The sequence below is a fragment of the Peromyscus eremicus genome, chromosome 9, assembly GCF_949786415.1.
Source record: "Peromyscus eremicus chromosome 9, PerEre_H2_v1, whole genome shotgun sequence".
Lineage (NCBI taxonomy): Eukaryota > Metazoa > Chordata > Mammalia > Rodentia > Cricetidae > Peromyscus > Peromyscus eremicus.
Window position 1 is genome coordinate 36155442 of NC_081425.1, and position 16183 is coordinate 36171624.

Consider the following 16183-nt stretch of genomic DNA (forward strand, 5'->3'; position numbering starts at 1 on the left):
GCGAGCCTGTGTTTGTAATAAATACCCAACTCCTTTTACATTAATATGGTGGCATCAGAGAAAGAGCAAGATTATATAAAATGGCACACACAAAATATCAGGGAATTAGTCATGAACATTATTTTGAGTAGTAGCTTTTAAATATAAGCCAGTTAGCAAACACCACAGGAAAATGCCTCTTTCTCATTACTTTTAAATAAGCTATTCTGAAGCCTGGGAGCCATTCTAATGTCCCTGCCTCAGCCTCACCAAAAAGAAGAAAACAAGCAATCAAAACCCTAGACTCTTCCTTAGTGGTATTAGCTTTTTGACCTAGAGGTCAAAGGATCAGCTACAGTATTCTCCCTCATAAATTGTTCTGTTGAAGGCATTGTTTGAATCTTTCCTTCAGTTTAAGACTTTTTTATTTTTTGATTAACTTTTACTTCATCTGCTAATCAGTCTTGAATATTTAATTATTTAAACACTTGCAAGTTCAGGGGCTTAAGTCAAAGTGACGCTTGAATGGAAGTGTGTTTTTATTATTTTAATGATTTTTCAAATCCCTCCAGTTCAGGAAAATTTGCAAAACCATGAATGGATTGAGTTCTTCCATATATTCATTTCATTCATGTCAATGAATGAATTGAAGGGATTGCTTCTTCTATATATTCATTTTACTCACATCAATGAAATGGCAGCAGCAAGCCAAAGTTAAAGTAGAATAGATTGTACTTTTTATTTACGTGTGCTTTAAGCTATGCTCTTAGTGTGTAGCCCAGGCTGACCCTGAACTTACTGTCTTCCAGCTGTAGTTTTTAGAGTCCTGGAAGCATAGGCTGTTGTACACTAAGTTACAATTTGTATTTTTTAAACTATATTGTTAAGAGAAAATGTAACCTCAGTGTGATGGCTTGAATAAAATGTCCCCTATAGGCTCATATATTTGAATGCTTAGTCATCTGGGAGTGGCATTATTTGAGTAGGTTTAAGAGTTGTGGCCTTGCTGAAGGCTTTGTTGTAGCCTGGCTGTGACTTTGTTGGAGAAAGTGTGTTACACTATGCCATATTTTGTTCTCTGTCTCTGTCTCTGTCTCTGTCTCTCTCTGTCTCTCTCTCTCTCTGGTTCAAGATGTAGCTTTTAGCTACTACTCCAGCACCATGCATGCCACCATGCTCTCAGCCATGATGGTAATGGACAAAACCTCTCAAATGGTAAGCAAACCCCAATTAAATGTTCTATTTACAAGAGTTGCATTGGTCATGGTGTTTCTTCACAACAATAGTACCATGACTGAGACACAAGTTGATACCCATTGTAGTAGAATATTGCTGTAACAGGGCCTGATCATGCTGTTTTTTTGTTTTGTTTTGTTTTGGAAGAATATGGACTTTGGGACTTAAGATTAGGAAAGTGGTTGGGCACTCTAAGCTTAGTGGGCCATCCTAATAGCTGTTAGTTATTTGGCGGTGCTCTTACCCTGTGAGGAAATGTCACGAAACATGACAGAATCCACTAACAAGAGTTTTATTAAGATATATATATAGAGAGAGAGACAGATGTGACAGGCCTGCAGAAAGACACGTGCATAAGGAGAGAAGCCATATCGTGCATAAGGAGAGAATCCGGGAATATGGCGCCGGCTTATAAAGGCTGGACTGCGCCCGTGTACACAGGCTCATGTGGCTACTCCACACATGCGCCGTAAATCACATGGTTGCGCTGCGCGCTTTACGAAACCATGCAAAGCCATGGGGTCCTGGTCACAGGAGACGTTTTGACCCGGAAATGGCTATCTTGACCTGGAAATGGCTAGGCGGAAGTGTCTAGGTCTGCCGGGCATGCCCAATGTGGGGGCATGTTGTGAATCTATCAGTAGGACCATGGAAAACAGTGGTGATGAGGGTGATGTGGAATGTGGGGACCCAGATCAAGAAGTTTCAGAGGGGCAGAATATTAACAAGTATTCTAGAGACTGTTGTTGTGATATTTTTACAAAGAATGTAGCTGGTTTCTGCCCATGTGCTAAAAATTTGCCAGAGGCTAAATTGATGAGTATTGGATTAGTAGCACTGACAGAAAAGATTTCAAAACAGCCTAGTATTTCTCATGTCACATGGTTAGTAGTGATCACTCCTATGCGGATCTGTAGTGAAATGTAGCAACTGGGGCATGGAGAAATGCAAAATGCACAGTTTGAGGAGAAAAATAATGCCAGGAATTGTTTTGTTGGAGTCTAGTGCTCAAGGAGATAAAAAGTTTACATTCTGATGCTAAATAGAGTAAAGGGTGTGGTGAACCTAGGGCAAGATCCCACCCAGCTAGGCTTCTAATTTGTGAAAAAGAATTAAAAGCTTAAGCAGTGAAAGTAACCTTTAACATCAGAAATTTGATGCAAATGTAACTAAAGGAAGTGGCCATGTTTCAGCCCCCGAAAAGAGTGGAACTTGTCAGCTTCCACCATGTGGTTATGCCTTTGGAGTTAAGAATACAAGAAAAAGGGTGTGGAAGCTCCTTCCATGGCTAATGAAAGCCTTTGAAACCAGGCATGTGTCATGGGTGTCCCTGCATGGAAGCATGGAGAAGCCCTTATATGAACCTATGAAAGTGAAGCTTGGATTGTATTGGAGACCCCAAGATGTTGGAGATGCCACAGTCATGGATACCTGCCCAAAAAAGCTGCATTCTTTTCAGTACTTTTGAGGAGGGAGAAGTGAGAAATATGTAGATAAAGTATAGAGGAAAGAGACAGAAACACAGGATAGCCTCAGGAGGGCCTGTGTCAAAATCCACCAGCCCTTCTGTTTCTACTAAAGGACTTTTAAAGGAATGCCAAGGGGTGGAGCAAAAGACCTACCCTCAGCACAACCAAATGCAGACCATCCCAGACACCTGGTGACCATATATGTGGTCAAGCCATCCCCTAATGAAGCCGTGCTGTGTAAAGTAAGCTCAGATCTCACTAGAAAACCTTTGTGGGCTCCCACAGATGTTGAAGTCAGCAAAGCTGAAAGCTTTGGAAAGCTGAAGAGCAGTTTGCCATCAGACATGGAGATGCTAATTTGGAGTTTTCCTTGTTGATTTTTAGTTTGTTTGGTCCAACATTTCCTCACTATTCTTTTTTTCCTCCTTTTTGTAGTGTTCTATTTTATTTTTAGAAGTATATAAACTGTTTTTTATTTTGATTTTTAAAGCTATGAGATTGCCTTGAGTCTCAGAAGAGACTTTGAACTTTGGACTTTTAAACAATGTTGAGGATAGGAAATGAGCATTTTTGAAGTTGGAAAGAGTGCATATTTGTATTATGATATAAGCCTATGGGGACCAAGAGTGCAATGTGGTGGTTTAAATAAGAATGTTCCCTCAAAGCTCATATATTTGGATGCTTAGTGATCAGGGAGTGGCACTACCTGAGAAGGTGTATGAGTTAACCAACCTTATTGGATTGGGCCTAGGCCTTGTTGGATGACATGTCCCACTTGGGGGAACATGTGGCATAGTCAGAAGATATTTCTGAAGTCATCCCTGTCCTTCCACCACATGATTCCCAGGGATCGAAGTCAAGCCAGTGGACTTGGCACCCAAGTCTTTCCCATCAGCCCTAGAGAATATATTTCAAAAGGAGATTTTAAACTCATTGGATAAACTCTCTTGTTTCTGTCCAGTCATGATAGTACATGCTTGTAATTCCTGTGTTTAGGGAGTAGAAGCAGGGGATCCAGTATTCAGGGTTTAGCATTGCCAGCATAGGGAGTTTGACATGAGCCTGGGCTTCATGAGGCTCTGCCTCAAAAAAGAATTAAACAGCAGTACCCCACCCCCTTTCTGTTTTTAGTTACATTCTATTGCTGGTGTTCTGTTTGGGATCATTTTCCTTCTTCCTCAAGGATTGCCTTTATCAGTTATTCTGGTGTCCAGGAATCCTTTCCAGTTTTCTTTTTATTCTTGTGGTTTCTTACATAATTTTGAAGAGATCTGGTTTCTGGTTTTGCCCTCATCTTTTGATACTCTCTTCCTTGCCCATTATTTCATCCATCTCCAGTTTCTTGTCATCAGGTTACATTTCTCTTTATTTTCACTGTTTACTGCTTTGGGGCTCAAATGCCAAGTCCTCATGAAAGTATTGATTAAAATGATGCCATCTGCCTTCATTCGTTACTTATATCACCCCATTTTTCATTTATTCATAGCACCAAAGGCCATCCTTCTTTTCCTATGGTGCCAGTCTCTCTTGTGTTTCTGTTTGCTGTCGGTGCCTTTTGAACTCAGTTACTTTTATCAGGGACTCCTTTATGCTGCATTCCTATGGAACATTGCTTTTAACCTTTGAAGTTTAACTTTGCTGTTAAGTATATCTAAATGAAGACTTGAAATTGTTGCTCATTTCAGATCTATTTTTGGAACTTGTGTTTCTGCTTTTTTAACTTGGGGATTTAAAATAGTCTATGTAATCAAAACTACAAAGGGACACATTTAAGTTCATAATGGAATTGTGACATTTTTCTTTTTGATGGTTTATGTATTCCTTTTTGTATAGAAGCATGTTCTAGGCCATCTATATAGTACTGAAATTTTATTGCATAATTGGCTTAATTTGTTTCATTTGGAAAACAAAAACAAAACACCATTACAGTCACATCCTCATTACTAGTCATGCATCATTCATTAGGAATAAAGCCTACAATGTTTTCCACATGTGAGCAAAAAGGTGTATTATGATTCAGCACTTTGCAAAGCAATGTTTGTGGGTTACTTCTTGGATAAGACTATTGTCCATTGCCTAGGATGTTTTTCTTCTGTACCCCAGAAGTTTGAATACAGATGTCTCATGGATCCCTGTGAGACTTTTCAGGGAATATAGTAGGGAAATGAGGCTATACTTAACTAAATTATTGTAGAATTAGGCAATTTTCTTTCAGTTCTCGCTTAATTTATAATTATTGAAGATATATCTTGGCTCATTTGCAGTTTTATTCCATGTTCCTTAAACTACTGTTGTGTTTGAAAGGTCTGTGAAGGTCAGTTTTCATGAAATTCAGGAAATGCTGTGATGACTGTTCTTTCATTGTGGTGTTCTCATAGGAACTTTTGATATGTTATCTACATGTGGAACTTTTGATATGTTATAAAGATGTGGAACTTTTGATATATTACATACATGTAGAATTTTTGATAAATTAAATACACAAGTAACTTTTGATATATATTATATAAATGTATTTATTTGAAGTATCCCTGTGGCCTAAAAGTATCTTCATGAATTATTACTATTAAAAGGAAAAGCCTAACAGAAAAATTTTTTAGATAGCAATTTATATAGTCACAGTATGGAATATGATAGTACATATTAGGTGAAAACTAAATAATTGATTAATTGGAGTGAAGTGGTTTCTATAGTTTAATAGCAGAAATTGTACCATAATAAAATATTTTTAGAATTCTATTTCTAGTAACATCAGAAACTGTAAAATATATAGCAATAAATTGAACATATTTATGAGAACCATGTAGAATATGAAAACTAGAGAAAGTATACAGGCTTACTGCTTGGGACCGGACTGTCTGTAGAGCAAGTTGTGTTCTGTGAGAAGAGAAACTCATATATCTCCAGAACTCAGCTCCTTAGCCTTTGTTGTATTGGAAAGTTTCCACTTACTTCCCAAAGATGAGTTGTAGGAGAGGATATGCGTCTTTGATCCATGAGCCAGAAAGCAGTTGTTATACTAGAAAAACCATTTGCAGGGCTAAAGAGGATGGGACTTTCTGCATGGGGACTTGAGCTCTTCTGTGGGGATCTACCTCGAGTAGGTCAGTGTCTAGAGGCTGACACTGAGCACAGTTTGCTAGAAAGTGGCTATGTCAGGATGAGTGTGGAATAAAGCATCTGGATGTCCTGCAGGACATGTGTGGAATAGCATCTGGAAGTCCAGCCATCCTCGGAAGTACTGAACTCCTGGTCCTGTTCAATGGAGGGAAGGCATTATCAACATACTTGATATTTTTTTTTTTTTTTGAACAGAGGAAAAGAGAAAGCTGTTTTAGGCATGAGGGTCACCACCATAGGGAAAGATATACTCGGATGCCCCTCCCCATCACAAAACTAATGTCTAACTCTTCCGAGAAGATTTAGGAGATTGAATGCTACTTAGTTAGAAAGCTAGAGAAATATGTCTTAATTTACAGAGCTTTTCAAACACTGAAGGCATGGAAGGAAGCTCATGCCACCCAAGGTGATCACTCAGTGACTGATTTTTCTGCTGAAGTAAGAATACATAATCTCCAAAGTGAGGCTGTGGGAATTGGCATGGGTACAGCTTTAGAATACAGTACTTAAAATTAAGGAATAAGAAAATTAGACAAATTGTTAGGAAGAATGGCAAAATAAATCTGTTCCCAAATGGTTTCAATTGTGGATTTATTTCTGCAAACATAATGTGGATATGGTGATGATCTCCAAAGCTCAGAATGAAAGGATTGGGGGAAGGGGGCAGACAAGGGAAATGAAAATATGGTTTAATTAAGAAATATTTGCAAGGAAATGAAAATGACAAAAATGTACCATATGGGAATGCTCAAACTGAAAAGTTCAGTAACTACATTGAAAATTTGAATTCATAGGTTTAATAGTATATTGGAGCGAGCAGAGGAATCATTGAAACTGAAAGCAGATTTATAGAGAGTATAAATGTACAAGCCTTGGCGTTGCCTTGCATCTATGAAGTATGTAAAAATTGTACCATATGTACTTTGCTGTTGTTTAGTTTTCTTAAATAATTTTAGCATAACAGCTTTAATATCATAAGGCCACATTTATTTTAAAAACATTTTTGATATTCTGAGTACTACTCAGACATAAGGCACATGAATAGTTTTTTCTTTCTTTCTTTCTTTTTTTTTTTTACAGCTTTTCTACAAATGAAATTAACTTTTCCCCCCCAGAGTTTTCTGGAGATCATGAACATATTGGCCTGATAACAGTGGAAGATAGACATATTTTTTTCACACAATTAGAAAGAGCGAGTTAAAAACTTTATTTTAATGTCTCCACTCCTGTTAGATCTCCAAGTGCTGCCCTTGCCTCTCAGAAGCGGAGCTCCTGTTTTGACCACCCCTTTGCTTATCAGCCCTCCCCCACAGAAAAGGGAAGGGTCACTCTCCCCAAGTCTAAGCAGAGGATGTTAGAGAAGGAGATCTGTAGGAGTGGGAACATGTCAGCACTGTAGGGAACAGCCCTGTGTGTGAAGGAGAACTGAAAGACATCGAGAGGATGGCAGGCCAAAGCTGCAAGGACCATGCTCTGTGATGTGATGTGGTGCCTAGAAACGGTGCTTGGGAAATTAAAGATCATTTTCATAAGAAAACATAGTACGTGGAGCTTGAGGTCCATTCCACAGTTTATACGTTGTGACTGTGAATGTCCACACTCTGGTCCTCTGAGTGGTGCTAAGGTGCAAAGTAGCTGGAGGCTGTGGTGATATTGTGTCCCCCAATATGTTGTCACCCTAATAAACTTATCTGGGGTCAGAGGACAGAACAGCCACTACATAGACATAGAGGCCAGAAAATGGTGGCACACACACCTTTAATCCTATCACTTGGAGGCAGAGATCCATCCGGGTCTCTGTGAGTTCGAGGCCACACTGGAAACAGCCAGGTATGGTGACACACACCTTTAATCCCAGGAAGTGATGGCAGAAAGCAGAATGGTATATAAGGCGTGAGGACCTGGAACTAGACTCTGTTTAGCTTTTAGGCTTTTAGCTGCAGTTTGGCTGAGATCCATTCGGATGAGGACTCAGAGGCTTCCAGTTTGAGGGAACAGGATCAGCTGAGAAGTTGGTGAGGTGAGGTTAGCTGTGGCTTGTTCTGTCTCTCTGATCTTTCAGAATTTACCCACCCCAATAGCTGGCACTATTTTTTATTAATTTTTTATTAGTTTTTTTTTTATTAATAAGACTATTTAAGATTCGTGTTACAGGAGGCCTTGTTCCATCGTCCCTTATAGTGAGGCATGCATCTGGAACATTAAGGCAATTAGGATTGGAACTGGTATCTTTTTAATAAACAGGTTAAATGTAGTGTTGGAAACTTCACTGGTTAGCTTTATGACTTTAAGGAATATTGACAAAGAGACCGATCACTTAAGTTTCTTTTGAGATAAGAACGTATAAACTCTGCCAAGTAGAAGAGGAGAAAAATCCCTCTAGTTTTTAATAAGTCCAACTCCCGACTTTAATAAAAGACACTCTAAGGAAAACTATATTATGTGTTAATACACAGTTTCTATAAAATTCACAAATTGATTTCCTTTCCTCTATGGAATAATGGATAAAATTATCCCATAATGAAATTATGGGATGGATGTTACATCTTCCACTGTTCAAGACAGTACTAAATGAGAAGAGGTGGGCTCCAAAAACAATAGTCAATTCTTCTGTGACTCTCATAGTGCAGAGTGGGTCTAGTCTGTTCTCGTTGCTTGCTGATTGTGTTTATTGACTTGCATTTTGCTGTGCCATCTCTCATGTATATGCCCAATAACAGATTTTGAACTAGAACTTCCCTTCTTGGTTTGTGACCTTGCTCCTTGTTTGCTCTGCTCTGCTTAGCACTCTAACCAGCGTGTGTTATTTGTGAATGATGGCAATCAGCTGTCCTACTCTGCCTTCAGAAACAGGACTCATAGGCTAGAGAGAGGCCTCAGTGATTTCTTTCTGCTCTCCCAGAAAACCTGGGTTCGATTCCCATGGTGCTGCAGCTCTAGTTTGCCAGGATCTGTGCCCTCTCCTGGCCCCTGCATGCACTGCAGGTACATGGTGCACAGACATACATGCCCAACACTCACTCACATAAAATAAAGTAAATCTTTTTTTTAAAAGTTTTCCAAAGTACAGCTGAAGTCAAAGCACCTTTTAATTTTTTGGCTCAATCTTCAGATTATAAATCAGTATGATAGATTTGGGTATCTTGAGTTTATATAACTAACACAGTAATCTTAACTGTAAAAGGCACTCATAGTCGTGTGTGTCTCCCCCGCCGCCGTTCTCATGATTCAGCTTGCAGGTCAGTTTTCCCATTCCTCCTGCCCCACTGTTCGGTTTCCCATCTGCTCTCTCCTCGGTGACTTTCTGTTGCCACTCGGAGTACTGGGACAGCACCATACACTCCAGTTCTGCATTCACTGACTGACAGTTCCCTAAGAGCAGAATGTGAGTCCTCAGTGTTGATAAAAATATGGGAAATGGTGAGGAACAGAAAATGTTCTTCAAGTTTATACATATATTTCCCCCACCTTTATTGTTTTAAAACTTTAGTCTACCCGAAGAGGCAAACTTTGGTTTAAATCCTGCGCTGAAGAATACCCTTACTCCTTTTGTTCTTGGACCGTTGCTCTGAGGTGGTCCCCATCCTTAAACAAGGAATCCATTCAATACAAGGAGCTGAGGTGGACCTCTGTTTTCCATGCCTGCACAGTCATTTTGTCTCAGATATGTAATTAGTAACAGCCCAATACTAATTTATCCAAGTTTACAGGAAAGAAAAATATGAACCAGAGAGCTAATGAAAACAAAAATCCTCCTCCCAGCTGCTGCTTTTAGGTTACCTTCCATGACTTTGCTTTGTCAGGATTTTCAGGAACATGTAGCCCTTTGTTCTGCATTACATCATAGACTTTCTCTTTTCAAGGTACCTGTCCTCTGTGCCAGATACACTCATTAGTCATACAAATCTGGGTTATGTTTTTCTAGGAAAATTAATTACTTTGTGTTGGCTACATATGGTTAGCTTGTCAGAAGGAAAACTTTAGCATATTTTGGGGTGGTATAATATAGGCATTTAAACAGCCATTTTTTTCCTCTTCCTCTTTGTGCATAAAATAGTACATTAATATGTGCTAGAATTAACATATTTTGCAATATCTCAGCATTGCATGGGGTACTAGAGAATTATTTCCAGTGTTACCTGTAAAGTGTCTGCACCTGATTTTATAATCCCAGTGAGGACCGAGGAAAAGCAGAGATGGCATGGGTCATCATTCCTCTTTTAAGTGGCCATGATCATATGTCCTACACTTTAGTCCTCTTCTGTGTCCTTCACTATTCTAAAGGTATTAAATTTAATACAGTAGCATCCATACTACCAAGGTATGTGGGTATCTACCATCACAGTGTTTAAGGATTAAAAAATAATCTGGGCAAGTTAATCTGGTCATGAGATGTATTTTAAGCCAAATCAAGTGATTTTTCTGAGAGGTAATCACCATTTATCCCTACTTTTTGTGTTAGACATCTAAAAGGATCAATTCATGTACCACTGTTCCATAGGACTTAATTTTATAATAGAGTGACCTTTTCTCTTTCTATAAGTTTATATGGCTTAAGTGATAAAACACATTAAGTTATCTTTGTAGAGTATACTGTCTTTTTACTATATTGTAAGAGAAAAGGTGTTTCTTCTTTTTGTTTTGTTTTATTTTTCCCTAGACAGGAATTGCAGACATTCTTTGAAACCAAGGAAATGGAAAGCATTTATGCTGCCTGTGGAGGGGAATTTTACTAGTTAAGCTAGCTGGGTTCTTTAGAAGCTTGCTTATTGCACTGCACACACATGACATGTCACGTGGCTGCGGATAAATTACTACTTATATTACGTTGATGAAACATCAGGCACTATGAGGATTTGTCTCCTCAGAAGATATTTACTCAAAGGTCATTGTTTTATTTTCCATTTTTTTAAAGTCAGAAGGTTGGTCAAATATTAAGGAAGTCTGTACCCTCTTTTTAAATCAGAGTCTAATCTAGGGCCTTATGTATACTATGCAGTTCCTCTACCACTGAGTCTCCAGTCACACCTATTTTAAATAACAATTAATTTTATTTTCCTGAACAATCCTGATTTTTATTATATCTGTGTCCATATAGGCTTTATTTGACATCACATTTTACTCTTTCTTTTAGGATCTTGGACGTGAGACTTCATCCCTTTTAATCATCCTGTTGTGTTGTCTTACGGTTATCTGTCTTTGTCTCGAACATCTTTTGATATTTGCTTGAACGGCTTCAGCAGTTTTATTATCACTGCCCCATCAGTGTTACCAAGACCTCATATTGCTAATGTGTTTCATTAAGGAATTCATCTTAACTGAGGGCGGTTTCTAGCTCCACCTAAGTGGATTTTTCTCCTGTATAGCTAGAAGAAAGGGTGTGCAGGGAAGAATGGGGCTCTCTGTGCTTCCTCACACCTCTAGCCTTCCTAGTCTCAGCAGCCAAACTGAGTCCCCCTAAGGTTACCTTGGCCTGTGACAGCCCTGTGGCTTTGTACCACTCTGTCTCCTGCTACGCCCATGTTTCCTAACTCTGATTCTGCTAATTTAGTATGTGTCAGGAGTCATTCCACTTTCTGTGTTTCTGAAGAAAGTCAATTTAGTACAAATTGGGCCCTATTTACTCTCCTTCTATCTAACACATACTGTTAGTCAGCAGGGCATCTGAGGACGGCGATTGCTATTTGAGGCAAACAAACCCTTTTTAGACCTTTCTGAATATGTTTTAAACATGACCCAGTGTATTTCAGTATTGAACAAAGATTATTTAGTGTTGATGTGACTGCTTTGTAGTCTATTTCCTGTGTGTCCTGTTACATTTCTTAAAACTTTGATTTTTTTAAATATTTGATTGCTTAATTACATTTCACTGTTTCATTAAAGCTTTCTTTTCATCGCACATCTGAATTGTTAATTTTGTTTTTGAAGGATGGCTGGATTCCTTACAGAAACAAGCAGAGCTCTCCTGTGCTTGCCATCAGTTTCGGGGGGACATATTGCTTCTTCCGTACTGTCATACCAATAAATCATCCCAGATTACTTGCCGAGGTACAGTGCTTAAGTATACCATGCATTTTAAAGGAAATCTGCTATTTTCTTTTCAATCAGATGAGCAATGTGAAGAGACTGCGGCCACGGCTCAGTGCTGTTCTCTTTAAGCTTCAATTTGAAGAGCAGGTGAACAACATCAAACCTGACATCATGGCTGTCAGTACTGCCTGCGAGGAGATCAGGAAGAGCAAAAGCTTTAGCAAGCTGCTGGAACTTGTGTTGCTAATGGGGAACTACATGAACGCTGGCTCCCGGAATGCTCAAACCTTCGGATTTGACCTTAGCTCTCTCTGTAAAGTGAGTTTGGTTTTTTTTTTAACACACATATTTGCCTGAACACTTACTCTTAAATGTCAGCCCTGATTACATTATTTAAATATTTTTATTTTGATGGGCTCATTATCAAGAACTTGAACTGAACCATGAACTCAAACCTAGAGTGAACTGAGCTAATTTACTCAACCTCTGAACTAAATCCAAATATTAATTTTCTCTGATCTGCAAATCCAACTGAAGGATTTTGTTTAATAACTAAATTATATCCTAAACCTATGCTTTCTCAAACCAATGAAATAGAACATCAAAATATCATTTAAACTTTATATTTATTTAGTTCAGGTACCATCATCTAGTGATGTGTATTAACTGTTGCTTAGGACTGCTGAATTTTTTGCCTTTAACTATTTAAATATTTCTTTACATTATTTTGCATATGCAAACTAAAAGAAATAAGATTTCTTTATGTATTAAACGTAAAGTATTATTAAGAATATACATATTTCAGCCCTCACTGATGAGTTGAAAATGTTTCTATCCAACTGTAATTTTAGAAGGTATGAAAACTGAGTGAGTTTACATAATGCCTTATCGTTTTGCCCTGTTTCCTTTCATAGCTTTAAATTTCTTTGCAACAAACGCATTCAGTGTTTTGTATAACAGACCTCTTGCCTGGGGTGTGCCATGGTAATAATGCTTTAGTGATCTATTTGTCATAAATTCTTCTTAGTTACACATCACAGGAAACCTTGTCACATCCACACTCTCTGATTGAGAAATTTGGTTTTTACTATTGCTAGCTTGGTGGAGAAGATGAGAATCTGGTTCAGCTTTGGCTGTTGGTTGGTGAATGGCCATCCCCTTGGTGGCTTTTAGTCACCTTCTCACACAACTGTCCTGAGCCCAGGCCTCCATGGGCATCAGTGTTTCATGTACTTCTCCCTTCCTCTTTATTTTCCTGCCTTTAGTACCACATCTTCATGTATTGGGTAAAATTCCCTGCTGCAGGGGACATATGTCCTGCATCACAGACCAAAGGCTTGGTGTGTCAGTGTTTACTTTGGGTAAAACCCTGTGATGTGTGTTTTACCATATCATGTCGCTAAGGTAGGTGATAGATACTTTATCTGGCATATGTAGAATTCATATTTCCTAGAGGTAAACCACAACTGTATTTGTTTGCTTATTTATATTTACTTTTTCATATTGTGATGATTCCGTGCTTTAATGGAGCTGTTTACAAACCCATATGGCAGTCAAGTTAGGCCAGAGATGCCAGCTTAGCAGGAAGAGGGTGGTGGCTCAGTATTCAGAGGTAAAAACAACAGAACTGACTATTAAATATAAGTTTGTATTTTTTTGAAAACTTTATAAGTAATAAAAAGAGATTGACTTAAAGCTTATTGCACTGTACATGTGGGTACAAACTGGTCCAGTACCTTTATCTTCTTCATGGGATAGGAATTGGGGGAAATAGGAGTGAAGTAGGAAGTCAATAAATATTCCTAAAAGTCGTGCCTTGCACTGGTGGTTTTCTAGGTATGCATTAGACCTGTAAGCCAGGTAGTGTGATCAGATATGTTTAGGAACATAATTCTATTAGCAGGAAGAAAGAAGGTTAAGCTGTACTGGCCTAGCAGTATTGCCATTGAGGATGTATTGCTACTGAAATTTGCTAATTCAGTTTTAAGCTTAACTGCATAGTTATTTCTTTCCTTAGTCATATTTACTACATTTGCATTGCAAATGAATATATGTTTCTATTAAATATTTAGCCTACTCCCACCACTGCAGAAGATCTATTGGGAAGAGCTGGTGACTTATTAATGCCAGAAATTTGGGGAGTGGCCGAGTTGTAGTACCTGTCCTATGACAGTGCCAGAAGACATCAAAGTGAGAAGAAAGACAGGGAAGATGTGGTAGGAGAAGAGGAAGCAGTGAGCGATGATCTCTGCCATGTGCTTTAGCCATGTGCTGGCTGGTTTTCTAATGGCATGCTTGCACTGTTTGCTCAAAAAGGAGCGAGCTCTTATTTCCCTCCTTTTGTTTACCTCACTGTCTTAGAGGAGGGCTTATTTAAGTTGCCTTATCAGAACACTTAGCAAAAACTCTCGATGTCTGCAACAGGTATCACTAACAGTTGGGATGATAGAGCTCCAAGCTAAACTAGTGGCCTTGGAGCTTGCAGTAGAATGGTGGAGTAGATCAATAGAAGTAAGCCCGTTTCACAGTCTGAGAGGCCTTGACAGGGTCTGGTGACTGAGAGGCTGAAGGAGAAGCTACACGACCAAGTTAAAAAAGCCGAAGAAGATGAGGGGGAAGACCGTGGAGGACTCAGTTCTACACCTGAAAAACTGCTGGGTTTGTTGATGAGCACACAGTGTGTCACTTCCACATTACGGTTTTGCATCGCAGCAGTACAGCTAATGTACCAAAAGTTGGCTGCCTATTCTCCTTCATCCCTTCTTCTCAAAGAGATGTTGACAGGAGCCTAGATCTGATTAATGATGTGGAAGAGACTAATGCAGGGTCTGGCGCATAGTAAATAGTAAATAGCTAAAGAATGAAGGGAAGTTGTTTTATTACAGTAATGTAGTCTGTCATAATTATTTTGTAGTGGAAAACATTCTCTCCTTGAGATACAGTTATAGATGCATAGTAATTTTAAAATCTTATACAAATACAATACAAGTCCTTATTGTTTTACTACAGTTAGTGTGCAAACCAGTTAATCTGTCTGCTGATAAAAAGTTGTCTGTATCCAAGCATTGGTGCTGGGCATTTTTGATCATCATTCTTTAGAGACTTCTGTTGTACAAGAAACAAAATAAATACTTACAACTTCCTTTTTATTAGCCTGCATGTCAAGTTGAAAGTGTATATTGAACAAGATGGTATCTCATCACGTTTGTTATCAGAAGTAGCAGCTTGATCTTTGACAGTTGTGATTAAATTTTTCACTCCAAATATTAAGCATTTGGTTTCTTGATAATCCCCCGTATATGGAGCTCTTTATTTATTTGACAGTATAAAGCCAAGAAATATTTTAATCTGTTCAAACATGCTGAGTAATTATGTGGCATTTAATGATCTATATCTGAAATCCTTATTTTAAATTTCCTTTTAGATAAAGCTTAGATATAATTAATGCATGAGTTTAAAAGAATTGGTATTGCTATTTAGGAATTGGTACACAGATTTTGAATTCCATACCCATTATAGTTCAATATTCAGACTTGTTTTTGTATGCATTTGTTTTTCAGAGTGATAACTATGATACCTCTGATTTGAAAGATGCTATGTAGTAAATGTCTAATAAATGCAAAGGTAAATTGGAGTTATAAGGCGAACATCAACTTGAAACTTTAATAATAGGTATATAAAAATTAGAGTTGGTGTATAGACATGGGTTTTTATGATAAAGTATAGAAATATTTTATTGAGCTAAAAAGTTTTAGATTCCCTTTCCCCAATTAACTAAAGAAATTCTACACCTCTATCTTTATAAAAGGAAGATGTGTTGAGTAGTGCCCTTATACACAGCAAATGCTGAACCAGCTTCATGTGGATCTTTACTCAAGGACCATCTCTTTCTCTTCCCTCCTCACTGCCACATATATATATATACTCTGGGCCTCCTAAATTGATAGGGCACTCTGTAAGAAAGCCTTTTGGATGTATTTTTCAGTGACAGCAATGTTGTCCCTAGCTTTGGTAGTGTTATGGATACCTTGCCTTGCCTTTTCAAAAGGATAAACAGTAGAATGTAAATGAAGAACAGTTGGTCATTCATTAAATTCTGTGAAAATAGTAATACATTGCACTTTAAAAGCTGGTAGTAGGCATTTTGTGTGCTCACATACATGTTACACACACACACACACACACACACACACACACTCCCTGCTAATGATAAAATGTAAACTCATTTCCTTCGAAACACATCATATAGATGGTAGATACTTGTGTGTCCAAAGTGCTTACTTATAAAATTTTAGTCTGTTTAGTGATGAGAGTGTTTCTTTAAGAGAACTCACTGGCATAGCCAAAAT

General features: G+C 38.3%; 1 protein-coding gene across 1 annotated transcript in view; it reads left to right on the forward strand.

The window, feature by feature from the left end:
• Positions 1–16183, forward strand: part of Diaph3 (diaphanous related formin 3) — a 242421-nt gene that overhangs the window by 212767 nt on the left and 13471 nt on the right. Inside the window, 1 exon segment of the mRNA XM_059274292.1 lies at positions 11913–12152. Coding sequence (XP_059130275.1) covers positions 11913–12152 — 240 coding nt within the window.